This window comes from Nipponia nippon, unplaced genomic scaffold (genome assembly GCF_047370975.1).
Source record: "Nipponia nippon isolate SJK-2023a ecotype South Korea unplaced genomic scaffold, ASM4737097v1 scaffold_5, whole genome shotgun sequence".
In the NCBI taxonomy this organism is placed as follows: Eukaryota; Metazoa; Chordata; class Aves; order Pelecaniformes; family Threskiornithidae; genus Nipponia; species Nipponia nippon.
In genome coordinates, this window is record NW_028262369.1 from 17,977,599 (window position 1) to 18,001,072 (window position 23,474).

At 52.8% G+C, this 23,474-nt stretch overlaps 1 protein-coding gene across 2 annotated transcripts in view; it reads left to right on the forward strand.

The window, feature by feature from the left end:
* Nucleotides 1-23,474, forward strand: part of PRKCB (protein kinase C beta) — a 135,692-nt gene that overhangs the window by 59,984 nt on the left and 52,234 nt on the right. For both annotated transcript variants that reach the window (XM_087731190.1, XM_087731189.1), the window contains exons 4-5: nt 7,889-8,000; nt 9,169-9,297. In XM_087731190.1, the coding sequence (XP_087587316.1) occupies nt 7,889-8,000; nt 9,169-9,297 (241 nt within the window). The remainder of the gene's footprint in view (nt 1-7,888; nt 8,001-9,168; nt 9,298-23,474) is intronic.

The window sequence follows — 23,474 nt, forward strand, 5'->3', positions numbered from 1 at the left end:
CCAGTGTTAAACTCTGCTATTTTTCATTACAAGCTCTGACACTCCTGTGCTCTCCTGTTCGCAGGAGGCCAAGCTGGCATGACCGTTCCAGCTGAAGTTTTCTGAAATATGGCAAGGTCTTCAGGAGCTGAAGTCAGGCATGTGTAATGTAATGCAGTTGGCAAACCTAATTATAGTCAGAGCTATTAGTAGAATGCATAATTATTTAAATTGTAGGGAAAATAATCATTAAAATGACCTTCTTTGCATTATCCTGTTAAAGGTCATCTAATCAGGATGTATTAATAAATATCAGAGTTGCTCGAGGAAGGTAACAGGCCAGCGTAGCTTCATTTTGATTTTGCATTTAATTTTTCCTCCATTTGCAGATTTAGGAGAGGATTTCTGTAATGCTATCACCATGGCACCTTTGGTTGTTCCACGCTTTGTTTGCTGGAGGCAGAATCATTTCATCTTTGTCTTGGGCTCCGCCTTTCTCGAAAAGCCCCAGAGTTGAGTGTTTGTACTGACAAAAGTGTTGCTGCCACTCTCTTTTAGAACAAGAGAGAAACCTCACAGGGTGTGGGTCATACAGGTGTTATTAGAGTCAGAAGCTGTCTTTGCAGCATCTGTACGTGGTCGTTATCCCTTCATGCACAGCATCACCAGATCCCAAGCTGACACTTGTAGCAGAGTGCAAAGAGGGTCACTCTACTTTCCCAAGTTTGGTTTATTCTCTAGAGCGTTTGGGCAAATGTGAGCTGGCAACAACTAGCAATGAGACTTCAGCGGCAGAACTAATGAAGATGTCATTTGTACTACCTGAAAATTAGCAGCTGCTTCAAGTTTCTCTTTTCTGGGATTATCTCTGGTGGGAAGGGATGCCTGCTGCAGGGTAGTCCCTCCGCACAGGATAGCATCATGGGGTTTTCAGCAGGCTCTGCCTGACGGAGGGTGGAGGTGGGATGCGCAGCTGCCTTCCCTTCCACCAGATGTGCCTGTTGAGCCAGGACCTTCCTGAAGGCACCAAGCACCCTCTTGCCCAAGTCCTGCCTTAGAGACCAGGACCCCGATCTCTCCTCGCCTCTCACATACCTCTGGGCTGCCCGAGGTCTGGTGCATAGGCAGGTCTTCACAGCCTTGCTGCAACTTGCTGCTTTCTTTTGTCTTGCTAATTAACTTCTCCAGCTCTCATGGTATGCCATCTGCCCCTTGCGCGAGGGCACATGCTCGCTGCTCCTGCCAGCGCAGGCAGCCGGTGACGGTTCCCGTGGGATGAAGATGTATCTGCCTTGCTCCCTCCCAGCACCTTCTGGTGCTTCCCTGGCTCTGCCGGAGCCCAACTCTTTCTCTTGCCAGCCTGCACATGTCTTCAGCCCTGTAATTGAAAACGTCTTCTCTTGTTTCCTCGGGGGGTGTGTGTCTAGTTACGCCTGTTAAGATTGCAGCCTCTCTCCCTGCCTGTGGCTCCGGAGACCTGGTGGCTGGGTCTGAGCTGGGTTTGTGCAGAGCATAATTATCGGGAGGGCAATGAGGTGGGTGGTGCAGCCTGCGCCCACCCGGGTGCCACCAGTGAGGGGGGTCTAGAAACGAAGCGTCCTGCAGGCAGGAGGTGTTTCAGGGGCTCTCTGTGCTGTTTCAGGCAACCCAGAGGCTGCAGGGTGCAGGGAAAGCGCTGTGGGAGCCCCGTTCTCATGGAGGGCTTACGCTATAATAAAATGACTCTCAAGGCGTGTGAAAGATGATAAACATTTCTAAATGGTGTTGAGATGCTAACGCTGCTCAGGGAAAAAAGCTGAGTTTGGCTTTTTTTTTTTTTTGCTGCTCAGTAAGAGAGTGTATTTTATTCGGTGTTGGCAGCAGCAAGAGAAGAATAACTGTCATCCATATCGCTCCGCAGTTGTCTGACTAGCAGATGAGATCTTTTGTCAATAAAAATGTATTAACTTGCTGGAAGCTGTCAAGGAAAGCTGTCAAGGGCAGGTTTTATCTGCGGCTGTGTGTTTGACATGGAAGCAGGCCTAGCCACGATGCTTGTGCCCACAGACACATTAGCTGCTGGTGTGCTGCTGGCCGTGCTTGGGGACTGCTTGCCCTTCCACAGCCAAGGATCAGGCGGAGGAGCTGCCTGCATCTCGCTGCCTGCACCGCCGTGCCCTCAGGCCCTGCACTGTGCGAGGTTTTTGGTGGCTGTAATACTGGAAATGATAGAAAAATAGTTTTGGTATCACTTACTGATGCAGCAGTGTCAATCATCTTTAAAATGTGGCATGCTGAAGCAGGCTTCCATGGAGTTATGATGTTGATAGAAAAGATAGCCCAAACCTTTGCCATCTTGCCTTGAACAGGACCTGTGTTTTCCTCTTGTGTGTAACCTTCTTTCAGTGGAGTCTCTATGGTTTATCGTGGCTCTTTTCATTGAAACAAAGACCCATCGCTCTTGTTCACTTGTTCCTTAACTTCCTTGCTTGGTTTTTGCTGGGACTTGGAGCTATTTCTCACCAAAGGCGTTTTTCCAGCCCTATGCAAGTAGGTGGGAAGATGCAGGAGGTGCATCCCCTGGGCAGCAGCTCCTGGCTGCAGTTCCCAAACAGGACAGGGCAGCCGAGTGCTGTCGAAAGCCTGTCCTTGCCAGAAGCCCATCCTCACCAAAAGCAGGGGGTCCTCGGCTCTGGTGGCTGCAGTTGTCTTCATTTCATCTCCCCCTGCCACCTCCTGGCTTCAGTAAGAAGAACTTGCACAGTAAGAGGCTGCTGCCCGGAGCTGTCTCGTTCAGGTCCCTGACCCAGTCTCTTAGAAACTGTTATTTCCCTGGAGGGAACGACAGGCTTTTCTCTCTGGCATCACCTTAGAGTCACTGTTAGGCCACTTCTGTCTCTCTGCTGTGAGTTGTTCCTTACATAGCGGGGCGGGGGATTTTCCCCAGGGGAAATGTGGGAACTAAATGCAAGGGTTTTGATTTTATGTCCACTGCCTGGGTTTCATCAGACAGTAAGCTGTCACTGTGTTGTATTTGCTCTGCTATCATGCCGATTTAAATTGCTAGAAATTCACTTTAAAATAGTCTCTTCACAGGAACTGTGTTAATTCTTCTTGGGAAGAGATAATTTAAAGCTTTCTCTGCAATGAGGTGGGGAAAGCAGGGGTGCATAATTTTGAATCAAACCTCTGTGGCTGTTCTGTAGAGTCCAGGAAATTTTGACAGTATGGAGGATTAAAATAGCATCGGCTCCGTGGGTGCAGGTCTGGGCTGCCTGCTTCCCTGGGGAGAGCAGGGCGGCCAGGCTCTGCTGAAGGACAAGCAGTGTGGTGCTCCGGGAGGGTGATGGGAGCTGGGGCCAGCAGAAAAAACAGAAGTGCTCTTCATGTACAACTTATTTTAGAGATGAACCCGAGTGAGCTGGACATGTTGTTTTAAAAATGTTTTACGACTCAGACTGCTGGGCCTGAGGAAGGGTCTGGTCTTACCTCTGCCTCCCACCGCCTCCCTGCCCCAGGGAGAGGCGATGCCTGCACTCCTTCTGAGCCAGGCAAAGCTGAATTTGGTGCAGAAGTAAATAAAAGCCCAGACGGCATCCAGCGCAGTGTTTGCAACTCTGGGTGTGACAGGGCTGCTGCCCTTGCCAGGACATGGACTTTGCATGAAAAATAGCTGAAGCAAAACGCCCTTGCTTGCCAGTCAGTGCTGTGCTGCCCTGCCACTCTGCTCGCCCTGCTCTGCTCTCACGCCTTGGCTTGCTGCTGTCTGACGAGCCTCTGTCCAGTGCCAGCCTGACAGACTGCCGCAAAAGAGCAAACAGATTCCTAACTACTAGAAGCAGTGAATAAATTGTCAAGCTGATCAATGCCACCAGCTGCCTGCCTGCACGTAATTGGTAAGCAGTGGCTCCTGCATCAGCATGTCCATCAGGGTTCAGCGGGAAAGCGTACATTACATTGATGCAGTCATTGAGCAAGCTCGGTGGTGGGTATGACCCTGAAGAAAGGCACAGGTGATTGCTGAGCCTGAATAAGGGTCCGGCTGGGCTGTGCTCAGAGTGTCTTCAAGGCAACGAGTTGATTACTCACTTATGAATCAAATTTCTTGTGTTCCTGGGAGAGCAGGAGAGCTCAGGCTGCTGTCAGCCCAGGCCCGCAGAGCCGCAGGCTGCACACAGCCACCTGTGCCCGGGGTGGGATGGCTGGGGTCAGCTTGCGTTAGGAGCAACTAGAGGTGTGTGTGATTCTGGGGGAAGCCAGGGGCTGCGAGGTTTGCTCTGCAAGTCAGGGATGCAGTAAGTCAGGGATGCAGTGTTCCACTGGCTTGTTTCAGACCAGAAACCTGCCGTCAAGTTGAGAAGCAGAAGCCGGCCGCCTCTGATGGTCGGTGCTTGCAGGGTACCAGTTCAAAGTCAACAGCTGCTCCTCTCCTTCCGTGGCTCATGTTCTGACTCTCTCGTTTGGGCTCACATCCTCAGGACACGCACACATCCCTCTGCTCGGAGGATGACAGATCTGCGGCAGCGCTGATTAGAAAGGTCAGAGCCTCTCAGTGCAGTAAAACACTCCTAATGGCATTTTTCAATTCTGCTCCAAAGAAAGCTTTTTCTGCCCTGTTCTTCAGGGATGGCTCTGCGCTGGTAGGATGGAGGAGGAGCGCCTTTTCTTTTCTTGGCAAACTTCTTTTAACCATTCTTGTTTTAAGTCTCTCAGCATCTGCATACGCAGTGATCTCGTCATCCCTGTCTGTGGTACAAAAATAGTCTCTTTGTAGAACGACTTCAGCCTTGTTCAAAAATGATATCCAGAATTTCCAGTTTCTGGCACCTTCTAAAGCACTGGTCAAGGTGAAACGGGCCCCCCCCCCACGCCCCGGCAGCCAGAGAAGCGGCTCTGCCTCCCACACCCGGCTGCCTCCGTCACCCTCGCGCCCTTTGGGCTCTGGCCCACTGGGTGCTGGGTCCCTCCAAAACAGCCCCTTGGGGTGGGAGCAGAAGGTGAAGCCTGAAATGCTGCCATGAGGCATCGGTTCCCCCCGAGCAGAGGGTCCCTGCTCATGGGGCTGGGATGCTGAGGGAGCGGTTTGGAAACCTGTGGCCGTTCCTGTGCCAGCACGCTCTTGCCGCCGCAGCACTGCTCGTTGCATGCTTTTCTTTTCTACTTCTGGCTTTTTTTGAACTCCCAGTGGGAATTTAAAATCCTTCGCATGAAGTGGAAATTGTCTCATTTTGCACTAAGCTTGTGTTTTTTATGAATGACTAAAGCTTTCATTTGCCTAAACAGGAATATCTGTTTCTAGAAGGGAACGCAGAAACTGGAGCACTCGGGGGCGATTCCTCCCTGTGTCACACGCTGGGGTTTGACTGGCACGTGGCTTCTGCTAGAGCTGCCCCCGTGCTGCCTCTCCAGCCCTGGTCCTGCTGCTGATGGAGGGTCAGCGGTGGCGGGCCGATGCCCGGGCATCCCTGGGGTTGCCCTCCCCTGCCGCGTGGTGTGGGTGGAGGGTGTGGGTGCTGTGCCCAGGGGGCTCTGCAGGATGCGTGGGTTGGTGTCCGGCTGGCCAGAGACCTCTTTTTTTCCTGGGATGGTGGCAAGAGGAAGCTTTTCATTTTCTTGGGTGCCCCATCTCCAGGGAGGTAGCCCAAGCCGTTCCTGCACATGTACTGTGGGCCTGTGGGCACTGCCCCTGTCCCTGCAGGCATTTGGCTGCCAGGGCTGGTCCCTGGGAGATGCAGGGAGCTGGTTCACGCCGATTAAAGAGCTCTGTGTTGTACAGGCAAAGCTGCTTACGGAGATGGTCCTGAGCTGCTGTACAAACAGAGCTTGGGTTATAGAATCAAGCAGGGTAAGTTTTCAAGGGCTTACAACATGTCCAGTGGAAGGATCTGATGAAACCTGTAAGCCTCTTTGAAAGGTGTATGTTTATCATGGTGTTCGTTTGCGCTTTGGGCAGCATGCTGGGTGTTACCCTGCCTGCAGCACCATGCCTGCCATCGGCTGCCCGGCTCAAGCCACAGCTGCCTGCGGTCTGCCTGCCCAAAGCGCTCACGGGGGGATTTCCCCCCCCACCTCCTCTTCTAGCATAAAATCCAGGTTTAAGTTTTCTGTGCTCTCACATCTCTGGGGAATGCAAAAGGCTTTCAAGTGCACACCGTCACTTAATCAACTATCTTTTTCGTAACAGAAGACACGTTAATCATGAACCCTTGTCCTCTCAGGCTTCCTGTGACACAGCTGACACATGAGCTACCAGACAGAGGCACGTTGCACTCTGTAATCTGGAAGTGGTTTGCTTAGGGTTAAATGTGAGATATTTTCAGTTTCAAGTACAACAGATTTGCTGAAGCATGTACCTAATCCCTTGCACATAACAGAATTAAACGAAGCTTCATTACTTTTCCACCTTTCTGGTATCACTCAAGTTATCTGGGATGCCGTGATAGTGATACAGTGTTAGTGATTAATGCAACTGAAAGATTCTATGCAATAGTGGTAAGAAAATTAATTTTGGGGGAAGGTAATGTATTGGCAGCTATGTTATAGCTCGGTTCTGACTCCACTCTTCATTTATTTACTTAGCTTACAGTGCCCTGAAAAGGTGTCTTTCCTAATGCCCGGGCACTCTTCCAGGCCATTAAAAAGCCAGGCAGCTCAAATGACCAAGCCAGGAGCTATGCCTCATCCCTAACCCGTAAACAATTAACCTGAGATGAAATTAAGCCAGTTGCTACTTGCCATAGTCTTCCCCCTTGTGTGTGTGCTGCTACTGAGCGTGCTGAGCATCTGGGCAGGCTGCCCCAGCACCCTCCTGTGCAAAGCCATGCTGCTTCGGGCTCTCCTTGCAGGAACAACGCTGCCCACCCCAGCACTGGCCTTGGCTCTGCCCCGCTGTGCCGTGGTCCCCGCCTGGTCCCGGTGGTGACATCCCTGCCCCTCCACTGGGGTTTCTGCAGCTCCCGGGGCAGGGCAGTGAGTAGCAGGCTGCTGCTGGGGCTCTGCATTTGCTGCCCCAGCTTCTCCAGTAACCACAGCAACTTAAACCAATGCTGTCTGTGCTGCTTTGGGGCCAGTAGGAAATGTTCTGTTGCTTAGTCCTGTCTCCTGTGTAGCTTTATGTTGTCTTAAAGTTGCTCTGCATTGGGCTGAATAACTGAGGTTTGATCAGGGCTTCCAGAATTGTCTTGCCTTGCATGGAGAAGGTACCGAGAAATACCAAATCCTTGGACTGCCTCAGTCATTTGTTCCAGTGGTTGATCCTATCTCCCTGTTGAGAAGTTGTTTCTCATTTGAATTTGTCTGGCTTTAACTTCTGTAGGCCCTTGCTGGAGTCCAGGAGCCCTGTTTGCAAGGTGCCTGTGCGAGACGGCAAACAGTGTCCGGGGTAAACTGGGCTCTCTTGGTTTCGCATGCTCTGCTGTTGCAGAACAGTGTGCTGTTGGTTTTAAGAAAGCTCGAAATATTAAAGTATATCCTGAGCGGCTTGATTCCCTAGGAGTGTGCTGGGGAGGGGTTGGCACCAGAGCACAAAGATGTTTACTGGGTAGTCTTAATATAGATGGAAATCATGGGTGTTTTTTCCTGCTTTACCCCACTGGGTTGACGTGGAAGTTGAGTAGTGTCCAGCCCTTATGTTGGTTCTTATGTACCAATTTCACCTGGTGGTTTCTCTGCTAAGACCAAGTTATTTAAAAACGATAAATCCCCAGACTAGCCAATGCGTTGCTTTTTCATTGTTATGGCAACACATATAAAAAGTAATAAAGCTGGATCTTGGCGACTCTTGGAAAAGGTCCACATCAGTCGGTGGCAGTTGACTGAAGTCCATTAACAGCACCTCCGAAGCCAGCTGGCATGTGAAATGCGGAGAGCGGTGGTGCCTTGCCAATATTTGATGCAAGTTTATAATCTTTACCTTGTATTTTCCTCCTAGGATCCCCGGAGCAAACACAAATTTAAAATCCACACGTACTCCAGCCCCACCTTCTGTGACCACTGCGGGTCGTTGCTGTACGGGCTCATTCACCAGGGGATGAAATGTGACAGTAAGTGACGTAACCGGTGGCTGCGGTTGCAGCGGTGGGGGGCTCTGGCACCCTGAGATCCTGGGCAGGGGCTCTCAGCCTGCCTGATCTGTGGCCAGGAGCCTGTCCCCTCCGCCACCGGTGTGGAGCATGCTGCTGGTACCCGAGGGGCTGGACACGAGTGGGCACCTTCTCACCTCTTGTGGGGAGCCCCCGTGAGTCCTGTAGGGAGAGGGGAGGGAAAGGCACCCAGCCGGGGGGGATCCCGCCTGCATCCCCCCTGCAGCATCACCCTCATCCCCCCTGCAGCATCATCTCCAGTTCTCGGTTCTCTGCAGCGCTAGCTCTGACTGACACCCTGTGGCCGTGGCAGTGCCTGCTGCGGTGGCACAGCCTCTCCAGAGCCCTTGGCTCTGCGCAAGCCTGACCTCGGGCACAGGAGTACTTGGGGAATTATTGTACAGAGAGGAGAAAATGGGGGATGAAAGAAGAGGGAGGGGATGGAGAGAGAGATCAGTTATTTTCCAAGTTAATCTTGTACGTTCCTATTTAAAAGGACGGTGAATATACAGCGTCTGCTTACATGCTTACGCCGCCTGCGGGGAACAGCATCCTCTGCTGCTCACCATGTGCTGGCTTTCTCATAAATATAGAAGCTTGCCGACTGTTGTGGGAACAGCGTATTCATTATCACCTTTAAAATGTTACCGAGTGGAAATGAATTTAAAATATAAATTTATATAGATATATATTTATATATTTTAGATATAAAAATTTTTATACATGTATATATGTATACACATACGCAAGTAATTTTTAATGCCCCTTATCAGCTCCTGGTGCATCTGCTTGAATACCCAGCATTGCACCATGGGTGTGACGGAAGAGAAGTTTGATAAATCAGCAGAACTCAAGCAATTAGAGTAAGGGCTAAAAGCCGTGTAATCTCTGTAGGCAAGACCCAGAACTGCTGGTGGTGGCAGGTCCCTGTGTCCATGCAGGGCTCTGTCAGAGTCTCTGGCTGCATTTGAAGGTCCATTTTCTGCATGTTTATCCCAGAATCCCTCACAAACATACCCATTTAAATGGAGGGCAAGTTCTTCCCCCCCCGTCCCCGCTGAACACCCCATGAACTTTGGCAGAGGTGACAGGAGTGCTGAGTGTCGCTTTCTTTCTCTCTGCCCCGCAGCCTGTATGATGAACGTGCACAAGCGCTGCGTGATGAACGTCCCCAGTCTGTGTGGGACGGACCACACCGAGCGTCGGGGACGGATATACATCAGGGCTGACATCGAGAAGGATGTGCTCACCGTCGTAGGTAGGTGTGCGACCCAGGTACAAACCCCGCACGCGGGGTCGCCCGGTTGCCCCTCGCTGCTGGCGTGTGCCGTGCCAACAGCAGTGCCGGCTGCGGCGGGTCCAGGGAGTGCAGCAGCCAGCGTCTGGCTGGTCAGGAGTGGTGCCTGGCAAGGCAGGACAAGGCTTTGAGCCTTCTCTGGGCACGCTCCTGCCCTCTGGCTAGCACTGGCTGGGGCTCCAGGGGCTATCTGTACTAAATAGCTTTTCCAGTTACAGACTTTTCGAACTGTTTTTTGAATCATGTAAAATTCAGCATCCACAGCATGCTGGGAAGGGGTGGCAGAAAGTTCCTCTGTTTAGCTACGCTGTGTGAAAAAGTATGTTGTTTGCATTGTGCTGTCCCTGTGATGAACATCCATTCCCTGCTGTTCTTTCCATGCCTTTAATGGTACCTGGGCCAGTACAGATCTTGGTGGGAATCTTGGATGGTCCTTTTATTTAACTGGAGCTTTGCAACCTCCTTCTGCCAGTTTGGAGACTCCACAGCCTCCCCCTCTATCTGAGGCACGTGCTGCCTTCCCCTTGGTGCTCAGAGGCTGCTGGGGCAGGCTGTCCCTGTGGTGTGGTTACACACCGGGGGGCACAGAGGGACATCAGCCCCTCCACACTGCCGTGGTGAAGATAACCGTCGTTCTTCACATTTCCTTGCAGTTTCCCAGCCCCGATGGAGAGCTGCGGCACGGTGTAGCACTCGCAGGTCAGGCTGCTGCAGCGCTCTGCAGGGTGCCCTGAGTGGGGCTGGTGTGGATCCGTGGGCTGCGTGGATCTGACTACCCCAGCGATGGGTGGTGGGCAGGAGCCATCCCACGCGGGCGCGTCCCCAGGAGAGGTGCAGAGTGGCAATGCCATCTCTCAGTGTCTGGCTCTGGGGATGCACCAGGCGGGGGGAGACAGGGCCAGAGGAGGGCTCAGCAGAGGCTCCTGCCCTGCCCTGAGTGTCCCAGGGACCTGATGGCCACCCAGGGGGAAACCCCTTGTTCCCCATCCCTGTTTCCTCTGTCATGGAACTCCTCCATTCTCAGTCTGTAGCAGGTAACAGGATTATCCTGTCTCTAATGTCTTTAGCCACCCAGCTTTTGAGTTCCCAGAAGATACTTCTTCCCCCGTGACCTGTAAGCATCTCACGAAATACAAGCTATATTCTTATAAAGCCTCTTGTCCCCTGCATGGAGAGATCAGACTGAAGAAGTGAGACTCTCTGGGCGCTGGTGACGGCATCTTGTGGTGCGGGTGCCGGCAGGGGGTAGGAGGCAGGGAGAGCTTTCTGCCGGCAAGGCAGGCAGCTTGCAGAAGAGCTGGGGTTTGTCTCATGAAGGCTGAGCCCAGTGCTGCGCTGGGGAAGGAGGTTTCTGCCCACGCTGGGTAACCAAGGGAGCTCCGGGCGGTTACGGTCTCTGCAGGGGGCTGCCGAGCTGTTCACGGTTATTCACAGGATGATTTAAGACCGTGGGGTGTAAAATGCCACCTACCTGCCCACGCTGCAAAGGTCAGCAGCCCCTCTGAGTAGGCCCCGGGGGGTACCAGGCTGATGACACTGATAACAAGGACTGGATCCTTCTCTGTGGTCCCACCAGCTTTGGCTGGCTCCCCCCTGCAGAAGTCTGGTTTCCAGCATCCCGCAGGGCGGCTGGGCTGGCAGCAGGAGATGCCGCGACATTCACAGGGTTTGCTTCAGTGGGATGGAGTCAGCTCTGAGGCATCCCGCTCCGCTCATCGCCGCTCTAACAGGCGCTTTGTTCCCCAGGGAGAGTGTGAGGCTGTCGAGGTCTCGCTGCTCTGGGCTGACTCCTTCTTGCTTGGGAGGGCAGGCTCAGCAGAGCAGATCCAAACAGAGACAGCTACAACGCGTGTGATCCTGGTGGCGGGGCTCCAGCGCTCCCAAACCAGCCCCGACTGCCCCTTCTCTGCTTCGGCGAGGGGTAGCCCGAGCCAGTCCCCCCAGGGTGATGGGAGACCGAGGGGAGCATTGGTCCGTGCTGGGCACAGCGGCTCTCGCGCTTCATGGAGGTGACCGAGGGTGGGCAGGAGGTGGCATGGGTGACCCCAGCCTCGCATAAGGAAATGCTCAGGCATGATCCGGGAGCGTGGAGAAGAGCCAGGATCCTTTCTGGCCTAGAGAGCTGTCAGAAATATTTTCAAGAAAAATACCAAGTTATTGAAAATACTAATGAAAAACTGAAAAAAGTTGTGTTTCTTTTTTGTATTTTCTTTCTAATTTTATTTGTTCTTAAAGAAGAGCTTCAATAAACCACATAGAACTTTCTTTCACAGAAATCCTGCTTCCCAGCACCTTCCCTCCAGAGGATGAGGCAGGACTGGTAGCCAGCCTCCCATCAGAGGCCAGGCGGAGGCTGATGGGGCACAGAGCTCACCCTCCCGCTTGGCACCAAGGCTCCCTGGCACTGGAGCTGTGTTCCCATAGCTCCGAAGGCAGGGGAGAAACTCCCCCGGCCCCTTTCTGTGCAGCTGGATTTTCTTTTCTTCAGCTGGGTTTGAAAGACTGTTTTATTTCTGGCCCTTTATGGAGGTGTTGGTGAAAACATGTCATCTGTTGGCTTTTCCAGAAAGGCAGGGAAACGTACTGTGCTTTCCAGCTCTGCCGCATAGCTAACGAAGGAGTGGGAGCACTTTGAGAGAGGAGAGACTGTGCGCTGGCTGCCGAGGTGGGGAGCCCTGCCTTCCCTCCTGCCCCTCCGGCAGGTGAGGGGCTCGGGATTTTCGCTCTGGAACTTGGAGGGCAGGTGGAAAGGTCTGCTCGGACCCAAAGCAAACGTGGTCAGCCAGCCCTCGGGAGATGTGGGAGCCGCGTGCCGTGCAGACCGCAGGCTGGGTGCTGTGGTTGCTAGCTTTGGCTCTTCTCCGGTGGGTCAACAGACATTTCCATTCCCCTGGTGTCTGTTTGCTTCAACAAGGCAAAGCCCTCAAATAACGACTGGGTTTGTATTGCCACGTTTTTGGCAGGGAGAGGCCAGATCCTGAAACATTCGCCCTCAAGTTGTGGCCAGGGCTTGTTGCAGAGGTGGCAGAAAGCACGGCGGAGGGGTGGTCTGGGTTTGAGCGGCTGGGGCCTTCGCCTGCAGAGTGGCATGGGGGTCTGGCTGGGCTGGAAGAGCCATGGCATGGCATGGCTGGGCTGGAAGAGCCATGGCATGGCATGGCATGGCTGGCCGCTCTGCATGGAGGCAGCTGCTCTTGCAGACGTGGCCAGGGCATTGGGCTGCTCGGAGGGGTCTGTGCCGCTGACTCTGTGTGCCAAAAAAGCCACTGGTGTCTCTTCCTGTGGAACCTGCCTCGGCCACCCCAGGGTGGCATAGGGGGGCACAGCCAGAGAGCGGCTTCCACGGGGACCGTGCCCGGCATGGGGAGGCAGCGGGCTGAGCTAGCCGGCAGGCTTCTGCTGGAACAGATTTCTGGTGGAAAATGCCCTTTACACATTTTCTGTGGAAATTTCAGTTTGGGTCAGGCAGGGGGTGGATTTCCATCAAGGACGGGAAGCAACAGTGCGGCGATGGATGGGTGGGTGGCGGAGCGCCCCGAACCTGGCAGGGGTGGGGAGGCAGCTCTGGCTGGGGGGGCGAGCCCCACTGCTGGGGTGCTCGGGCTGGGGGTTTTGGGTTGCAGGTGGAAGCCTGGCTGCTCACCCACCTGCCTGCCCTTCCAGTGGGTGCTGTGGGACTGGAAGCAGTTCAGGATGGAGAAGACATATGGCAACTAATTGTTGAAGTACAAATGAGCACGGAGGTTAGCAGGAAAGGAGGAGGAGGTTTCTACAAAGCAAGGAGGTCAGGTCTGAGCAGTGAGATCAGAAACCAACTTTAAGATGGACCTTGTCCAGCTTGTGGACAGGGTTTCATGGCTCCGGGGTCGGCTGCACTGAGGGACGGATGAGCCACTGTTCCCATCACCCCTACGGTCAATCCTAAATATTTGTCAGCATTTTCACACACTGCGTATGCTCTCCCTGTGCCAGGACTGTCCCTATCTCAGCATGGAGCAGGCAGAGGCTCAGCTCCGGGCAGCGATGCAGCCAAGCACAGGCAGCATTGCCCATCGTGGCACGCTGAGCCTCAGTCATGCCAGACAATGGGATTTCAGTGCTGGGATGCCTGCTTTCCCTAAATACACCTCTGCTGGTTTAAGCAGGCGGTGCAGGATGCTGTAGTGGGCTGAAGCTGTTGGGGTGGTGGAGGGCAGGGGTCTGTTTTGAGGGACTTTCCGTGGTGCCTGGGCACCTTTGGTCCCAGCTGCATGGTAAAACGCAGGTTCTGGTGTTGGAGCAAGATCTTCTTTCCATCCCACCAGGTGTGGAGACCCTTGCTGAGAAATCTAGTAGACTTTCCCATGGCAAAGAGCATCACAACTGTAGTGTTAAAACATGAAAGGTCGTTGAGTGCTTGGCTGTTGGAAGGAGCAGGCAGAGCAGGCAGCATTTGGCTGGGCAGGGGCAAGTGCCTGCAGGTGGCAGCACAGGCATGGCCAATGGAGACGATGAACCAAATACTTTTATTTTTTCATCGACTTTACAAATTCGACAGGAATTTGCCATATGCTTTTTGGCAGTGTGTTTTTTCTTTTCTCACCCTTTCTCTGATTTTTTTTTTAATTTTTTTTTTTCTTTGTACAGATAACCTTTTACTCCCAACGGAAAGCACAGCTTTTTGGTTAAACAAAGTGTGTTGTTTGACTTAGAATTACTTGTTTCGTTAGCTAGTGACCCAAAAAATTGCATCTATTTGCGTCTCCCTTTTTGAAGATGACCATGACTTGCTCCAGCAGCGTTTCTCCCCCCTTGCACTCTGCGTGATGGCAGCAGGTAGGAGGCACTGGTGCTACCAGTGCAGTGAATGCTCACCATCTTCAGCTCACAAAATGAAGATCAACAAAGGAGGAGACGAGTTTAAACATAACACAGACTTGCACTGTGAACCTCACTGCTGCGAGGTGCGGTTTTGACCCCAAAACGTACCGTGGTGCAGGGAAGGAGCAATGGATGTTTTGCAGGGACGGAGCAGTCCTGGGGTCGGCCGTAGGCTGTGCTTTCCTTCAGCAAGGGCTGTGCTTGCACTTTCCTTTTTTACAGCACTTGGCACAGCACGGGCCTGCCTACGGCACGGTCTGCCAGATACTAAGATTGTAAAAATTACAATAATAACATGAGAAAGATCCAAATTTCAATGTTTTTAACCTATTCTTAGTTCTGAAGAACCAGGATGAACCTCAGAGCTGTAGGGTAGGAGGCTAGTGAGAGCATTTGTATCGGTTCCTGGGGGGTTGGTGAGACTTCAGGCACTGGCCCCTGTAGAGCGGGGGATTGAAATTCGGTAGCCAAACCCCTAGATTTCTCAAAATCTACAAAATATGCACAAGACAGCCCTGGCTGCCTCTCGATGAGGTTGACTTCCATCAGCTGCGTGTGGTTTAATAAGCCAGCAGTGTTGTCCCTGGCTGATGCCTGCTCGGAGGGCAGGGGGGAGAAGGCCGGCAGCCGGGACCAGCCCCAGTGCACCTCTGTGAGGCCGAGCATGGCCGCCCCTCTGCCAACCAGGGCCCGGGATGGACCAGGGGAGACCGGGGCTGGGGTCCGGTGCAGCCGTGGCTTTGGCAGTCTGCAAGGCTGTGCCCACAGCAGCAGCGGTGGGAACCTGCAGAGCTGGCCCTCCTAATTAGCTTCCCAGCTCTTGGGTCTGTGGTGTTAATCACTCCTTTATGTTCAGAGAGCGGCTCTGTTACAGCTCCTTTCATGCTGTACATTGAATGTAATTGTATAATGGGTGCACCCGGGAGTGCAGCTTTGCACGCTGCAATCAGAGCCCTGCATTGCCATTGTCTGCTCCTGCTCGGGGGTTGCTGAAGCACTGGGATTTATTGGTGTTCCCAGTGATGAAAAATGCGTGGCTTTGTCTAATAATAGGGCATCTGGACAAATAAATGGTACCTTCCTAATGCCTGTGGCTTTGCGCCCTTGGCTCAGCGAGGTGAGGCTGTGGAGCATGTCCCCCCAGCTCCGTGCTGGGGACAGGGCTCGCAGCTCCACCAGCCAGAGGCGGTTTCCAAAATACAGGAGGTTTCTGAGGGCCTTTTTAATTAGGGCACAAAACAATCTGCATCTCATCCAGCAAAGCACTTAAATACATGCCTTTGGCAAGCACTTCTCTTCTGAAGTGTCAGCGTGAGCTGCGTGGGGACTCTGTGATCATCGAAAGCCCAGGGGCGTGAGCGAGGCCCCGAGATGGAGCCGGCTGGGACAGCCCTGACCCACACGCTGCCTCCCCTCACCAGGATGTGCTCTCCATGTTGGGGCACTGAGGGTTTTGCTTTGTGCGAAGGGGAACCAGCTGCAGGTGATGTCCCTGGCTCAGGCATGCTCCTTCTGTGGGGCTGGTTTGGCTGTTGGTCCCTGGCACAGACTGGCTCTGGCTGTGCTCGGCGTCCTGCGTCGCCTCCTGGTAGGAGGCAGGCTTTGGCTCAGAGCCTAATTAGACGAGATGGATTTCAGCAGCAGGAGGATTGTGTTTGGATGGCCGGCATTCCTGTGCATTTGGGCTGGCTGGAGTTAAAAGCGCTTACCTTCAGCACTGAACAGCCCGGACCCAGGGAATGAGTGCATGAGGCTGGTAAACCCCAAGCAGCTGGCTAGAAATGGCTGATTGCGTTAACAGCTCCACTTGCTAAATGTGTTGTTTTAAATCACAATAAAGCATCCTAGCGATCGGTGCTGTGCACGGCACTGCCGGGAGAGGGTCCCATGAGTGTCCTTGGAAGCAAGTGACCTGAGCTGCTGTGGGCTTTGCCTCCTGGGAGGCCCTTCAGGGCGAAGTCTCTCCAGCTTTTTGACTTTCTTACATCAATACCATGATTTTCATAATACAATATTAGGACTTTCTTTCACTTTTGGAAGAGGTGGATGCAAGTTGTGTGGCATTTTCCGGCAGCAGCTTTGGAGGCCACCAGAGCTGAGCATCGCTGCGCAGCTGCTGTGGAGTCGGATGGTGCTGGATGTGGCAGCGGGCTGGGGAGCGAGCGCAGCCCAGCCCGGGGACGGCTCTGTCGCTTCTCCTCCAGTGGCGAAATGAGATCTCTGCTTCTCTCGCCCACTGTGTAAACCATGGCAAACTCCTGCTCGCAGCTTTGTCATACAAAGTAGGTAGTGTGGGCTGGGTTATTTAGCTTGAGCTGCTTGACAAAAGAGAAGTCATCTTTTGGGCCTGGTAAACAAAATTTGGGTACTTAGCAGTGCTCTGAGATGTGTCAATTGCCACAGCAAGTGAATTCCCTTCAGATGTCACTTAAAGATGTTTAATTGACTTGGGCAGTTTCTACCCCAGTCACTCAGGGAATCCGGTCCTGTACACCCAGCGAGTCTGCAGATACTTGTCATTAGTATTTCCCACTCCAAGATTGTTACAACTCTTGGCTTTGCCTTAAATATAAAGAGAGGATTCCCTGGAGGTGGTTTGTGTCCACAAGTCAGGTCCTGCTGGCTCCAAGGGCAGCCATACAGTGAGGATGGATGCCTCTTACCCTGGCATCAACAGTAACACCCAGTTTCTTCTGAAAGAAACAAGAAAAGAGAGACTTGTGAGCGTAACAGCAATCCCAGCACATGGGACGGCACATCCGCGCCCGCCGGTGCGTGAGGTCTGGCTAGGATGTGGTGTCAGGATGCTGTGGAGTGGGACCGATGTGGGGTACGTGTCTCAACCCCCTCATGCGGGAGGCAGATGTGATGGAGTGTGGCAGGGCATCGTTTGGCTGATGTTGGACAAAAGCAAATGTATATTCACAGTCTGTGTTCTGGTCTGGGCTTTGATCAAGTATCTTACTAGTGGGAAAAGACTGCTGAATAAAGTGGGAAATTGTAGCAAATTAAAATGTCATCAAGGCGTTGCACATTTTTGCTTCCATAATAGAAAAGCTTCCCAATGCAGGTTATTCTGAGCCTCTGGTATTAAGAGATGTGAATATCTGAGTTTTGGGAATGGAGGAGTGAGAGAATATGAAGGCTGGGCTTGGAGGCCATTAAATCTATTGCGCCTCTGAGATGGTGAGACAGTAGGTTGCATGGAGGACTCTGCTTGTGCATCGCTCCTCTCCTGTGGCCAAGAGCTGGCTGTTCCTGCTGCTCTGTTCAGGTGGGAGTTGCAGCCCGTCGGCTGTTGGTGTGTCCCGTCGGGGAGCTCCCTGCGCCCAGCGGGGCGTTGGGCAGTTTGTCACTTATCTCAGGGAAGCGGTGGTCTACAGGGACTAAAATGCAGAAAAAACATGATAGGTTTATGCTGCACATCCCGGGGTGTATATGGGAGATGGAGTATGCTTAGGTGACTTTGACCTGTGTGCATCTGAAAGCAGAGCATGGCCTGTCCTCGTGCAAGGGCTGCTGGAGCATGGGGATAATATTGGGTTCCCTCCCCTCTCAAGTGTCCCAGCAGTGTGCTGACATCCCCGGTGACTCCTGCAAAGCTGAGACCCCCATTAGGACCTGTGGGAAAGCGGCGCCAGCTCGGGGTTACAGCTGATATCCCTGTTGCACCTGCAGTGTTGGCAGAGGCTGCCAGGACCGGAGCTTTGCTATTTACCGAGCTGATGAAGTAAAACATTGACCAAAACTGAAGCCAATTATGCTGTGATTAGATAAACGAGCTGGAAGTGCATTAATTAATAATCACCGGCCCAGGAAGATGCAGCCATAATGAGTCCTGTGCCTTTTCTATTGTATAAGCATGTGCAAATATATTCTTCTGCAAAGCATTAATTAAATGTTTTAATGCACGAGGGTGTTAATCCAAGCACAGGATGCTCGCTGGAATGCAGCTTCTCCCAGCTGGGTGCGTGCTGCTGGAGAGAGGAAGATGAGTGCTGCAGGTCAGCCCGAGAGCCTTCCCCTCTCCAAAATCCTGCTTAAGAGGTGCGAAATAGGGGGTGCCACTGGCATGTGAAATAGGGGGTGCCACTGGCATGGCACAGCGTTTTGCTGTCCAAGGCCATGGTGAGGTGAATGGGCTGGGATGAGGTGGTTGAGCTCTGACCTCTCCTTGCAATGAGCAGGACCTTCGGAAGGGTTTTTTTTCTTTGGTGGCCTATGGGGAGCAGAATTATCTGCACTGAATATGTTGTAATGGCCTTGCTTACTCAGAGATGGAGGTAAAGGATTTGGCAGCCAGTGTAAGCTGTCTTTAAGAGCGGGGTAGGAGTGGGTTTTGTTGTAGGCTTTTTTTTTTTTTTTTTTTTTTAAACATAAAAGTGAACCCCCATATGGCACTGCATATTTAGCAAAGAACTTTCTGGTCTTTATTTATCCAGCATATTAATCTTGCCTTCCCATGGAAGCCTGGCTACCAGCTGCGAACAGAAGACACAGGACCCCAGGAAGGTGATGGGGCGAGCTGCAGCCCTTTCCTGGAGGGCTATGCAGCATCTCCCATGCCCCCAGGTATGAGGCCAGCCCAGCCCGTTTGGGCAGGGTGGCTGCTCTGGGGCTCAGGTGAGCAGTGTCCCTTTGGAACCACCTCGGAGGTGGGGAGCAGACCTGGAGTTGGGCTGCGGTCTGCCTCAGCTGCTGCCTTCCCTGGGGAGCTGCTGATGGGGCACCATCACCCTTTGCTTGATGTGGGGCTGGTTTTACCCCAGGTGAAGCACAGTCCTGGGAGCAGAGTCAGAAACCATCCTCTCGTGCCTGCCACCCCTTTGGCTGGCAGCAGAGCTCAGCAGGACCATGCCATGTGGTGGTGGGACTGGCGGTGAAGTGGCCTCCAGGGGCCCTTTCCTGGTGGAGACCTGCAGGAGTCCTCCCTATCACTGAGTCAGGCAGGGAGGGGGATGCCACGCACCCCTGCGCACTGCATCCATCCCCGATCCAGTGGCATTTGGCTGCTCCAGAGCTGCCTGGCTCGCTTCTCCAGGGCACAGCTCTCAGTGGAGCTGGAGGAAGGGCCTTGCCCTGCTCTCACAGCCTCTGGCAGCAACCTCCATGGCCAGAACAAGCTGCCTAAAAAGGCTGTGTTCCCTCCTGCTTTGGGCATTTGTTATAGTGATATTTCTCCCTGTGTTTTCCGTTGGAGATGTGGGTGTCTGAAATAAGCGTCTCTTCCCAAGCCTGTTCCTGCAGTTACAGCTGGCTGAGTAATTAAAAGATGTTGTCTGAATAATTTATTTGGAAACTATTGCAAATTTTGCAGAACAAATTATTCAAATATCATTCAACCAGCTCTACCTGCCCTGGCTCTACAAGGCAGAGTGGGTGACATCTCGTTCCCATGGCCGTGGAGCGGTGTCCCCAGGCCAGTACTACCCCTTCCTGCAGTGCCTCCCGGGCGGAGGAGAGGCTCTTCCTCGCAGAAATCTCCCCCCGAGCATCACCACTGCCCCTGTAGAGCCTTGGCCGAGCAGCTGTCACTGCGGAGCTGTGGCTGGTGGTCTTGGTCTGCCGAGGCTTCACCAGGGCGCTGGGTCACAGGCAGCATGTTCTGCAAATGCTTCAGAGGGGGAAGGAACTGGTGTAAAATCAGGGTTATTTGTCCGGGGCCCCTGGGCCAGTCCCGGTGCGCAGCAGTGAGAGCATCCCGGCCGTTGGCGGTGCGGTGATGCTCCCCACGCCCGTGGTGCCGTGGGCGCTGGAAAAGGAGCATGCCGGGTGCTGCCAAGCCCCCAGCGGAGCCGCAGCCTGCGCCCAGCGCTCGCTTGCTCACGCGCACCCACGTGTCCCCTCTGAGCGTGAGCGTGCGCAGGCACCTGCGGTGTGTGGAGGAGGATGTGGGCACTGCCAGCACTGCCCTCGCCCCAGACCCCCCCAGAGCCGGTGAAGTCCAGGACTCACCCATGCATCTTCCTGACCGTAGCCTGAAACCAGGGCAGCTTCTCCTCAGCAGGCACCAGGAACTGTAGCTGGGCTTGGTACCCAAAGTGATTTAAGACCGGCTGCTTTAAATGGGATTGTAATATTCTTACTCATCACTATTAATAATGATGTTACTATTTCTTAATGATGCACAAAACTGTCAGAATATGACATGTAAAACTATTTTACATGAAGTTTAACTGTCAAACAAATGCCATAAGCGGTTGGAGAGCAGCACATTTCCCCCGACACGAGGTATTGCTACTACGCTTCTTGAGGTTTTTATTTTTCTTTCATTTAATTGTTGATTTCTGCTTGAAAAGTCAGAAAGTTACTTCAGGTCAAGTGGAAGCATTTTAGTTTTTTTAAATGAATAGATAAAATTATTCCCATTAATGAAATTTTTAGGTCTGTGTGCTTAGATAATAACATGAGGTAATCAAATCTCATGCTTCAGGGCATAAACTGATTGACTATAAGGGTCAGGAATTATTTTTCCTGTTCTTTAAAGAAGTGAACAATGGCCTGATAAATGATGAAGGCTTATTCATTTGTCTCCAGAGGACGTTACGCTGGCCGTTTGGACAGTGAAACATGGAGCAAAGTCAGAGCGTTGATTCAGTGTGACATAATTTTGTATCCTCTCTCTCTAAGGGGACATCATCCAGTTTGAGTCTTGAGAGCGAGCAGCTCCTTCCAGCTCTTGGGTTAGTTCTGCTGGTCGCACAGTGGCTGTTGCTGTCTGTCTTGGGGGGGTGAGGAGCCCCCAGGGATTTCTGCTGACCCCCAGGGCACATGAAGAGCAATGGTCACCAGCGTGGACCATGCCTGCCCCAGATACTGGCTGCAGGACCTGCGCTGGCGCTGGGGTGGGCACGATTTGGTGCCCAGTACCGTGACACACCTGGTTTAAGTGGTCCTGCATGACAGCGAGTGGCAGTGGGCTGTCCGCTTTTGGCATGGAGATGAGATCTCCCCCCAGGGCTCTCGCTCTCCCTGTGCTGCAGATGGTCAGGGTCATTGAAAATACATTTTCGTAATAATTTTAAAGCCAGGAAGGTAATAAAAGGTACTAACAGCTCAGCAGAGTTGCGGTGGGGGGTATTAAGAGGCCCTGGTTCAGCAGGGCACTTGGGAGCATCATTCCCCCTGCCATGGCAGCACAGCGGGGTGCAGGCAGAGAGCCCTGGTCCCCTGTGCTTGGATGAAGGCAGGAGCCTGCAGGGAAGCGCAAGGAGCGGGGCGGTTGCCTGCGGCTGTGACGGCTGTGGTCGGACCAGCCGAGGAGTTAAGGATGGAGCTATGAAAGTGTATGGCGTGGGGCAGGGGAAAGTCTGGCAGGGCTCTGGGCTGGGGGCAGGGGTACAGGAGTGCCGGGCTCCCCATACACGGCACTTCCCATGTCTGCAAAAACAGCAAAAGCAATTCCTGCTGTTTGTTTACAAAGCCTATGAAGACTGCTTCCCCTGCGGGCTCGTTGCCGGTCAGGTAGTGCCTTGGCAGGACCTATTGTGGGTCTTCTCTCTGATACGCTTTTGTGTTTTATAATTCAAGAACATGGTTATAAAGATTGCCTTTTTTCCTATCAGAAAGGAACAGATAAAAGCTTATAATGGTGATGAGAAAATATGTATTCTTCTCCTCTGATAAGGGGTGAGGGAGAGGAAGGCATTTCAGCTGTATCAGTGCAGAGCCTTGGCGGGGCCCTTGGAAATTAAACTCATTACTTAGAGATTTCACACAGCAGATTGCAAGCCTTTCTGCTTGGATGGTACAAAGCTTTCCACAGAAGATTTTGACTGAGAGTCCAAATTAAGCCACAGAATAAACTGCTGTGCATCCTCTGAAGTGCAGAGCCGGTATTTCTGTCCATACTTTAAAAAAAAAAAATAATTCCTTTATTAAATGGCACATGAAAATAATTGTTAGGACATTATAGAAATGAAGTCATGCTGCGTGTGTCGCGGCAAGCAGTTATAGGCGGAAGAAGGCACGACTGTTGGGCTGCTCTCACAAGACGTGGGGCTGTGCAGGTTCGTTATGTGGATGAGGTTCTTGCAGAGCAGGTAATGCACATCGCGTGCTGTTGCTTCACCAGCCCTGGCACTGCCACGCATTTTTACCCCTATGGGGTCTGTGGAGGGATGGCCCAGTGCTTCTGCAAAGCTGGCCCTAACTTGGAGAGCAGCCCGTGCAGTACATAACAAATGGGCAATAACTGGAGAAGCTTGAAAGCTGCTTGGGTCTGATATTTTACTGTCTTCCAGAGATGCCTGTTGTCTGTTTAAAGAAGTTTCAGGCCTCGCGCCTCTCCGGTACAGGAAGGGTGAATCCTCCTCCTTGGGCATCTTCTCACAAGTGCTTTTAGGATGGTCCAGTGTCCACAACCCCCCTTAGCACCCTCCCTGGGGACGACGGCAGATTTTGGAGCGGTGTGGTGTGCAGGGTCCCCAGGTCCTGGCGTTCATTCCTGCTGGGAAAGCAAGATCGCTGCTGCCTAAACAACCTGTGGGGGGGGACTGCCCCAGGGACCGGAGCCTCGCCACGTGTCCTCCCCCTCTTCCAGACAGCAAAGCTGCTTCTTGCACACGAGCAGAGAAAGCTCTTTGTAAATGCCGATGCCGAGCAGCTGCTGCATCTGCATCCCTGACCTCACCGACCGCTGGCAGGCCTCAACCTCGCAGCAAAGAGGTCCGACCTGTCCTGGGCATGACAGCATATGCGGCAAGGTCGCTGTATGTCGCTGCTTCTGGGGCCATCAGTAATGAAGTCATTCCTTCCCCTTCTGCCAGAGGGGCAGGAGACGGCTCTGGCTCCTGTGGCTGCCTCGTCTCAGGAGTCCGAAGAATATCTAGTGCTGCCGAATCGATAAGGCTGCCTGGGCACCTGTAAATGGGCAGCAGGCGATTCCTGGCAGGCTTGCCTCTCTCTGTCTCAGGAGCTGCTGTCAAGGGCATCGTGTTTGATAAATGAGCTAGTTTATAAATTCAGATTTGAATTTTGGCTACAAGTTTTATTCCATAGAGCCGGAAATTGGGCGATACTTCAGGAGGACAGCAGTAGATTGCAGATTTCAGAACATTAATTTGCTTTTCAAAACTATCTGGCTCCCAACCTTGCATCAGGATGCCTTATGCCTTGCTGGTGATTTGGCAACCGAGCAATTGTTTTTACTCTTGCTGATTCTCTGAAAGCATCTTCTAACATCCTGCAGCACCGCAGACACAGCTGGAGTCCTCTCCTCCTCAGCATTATGGGGTGAAGCTGTGTCCACAGTGAACCTCACAGCAGAGCTGCTGGTG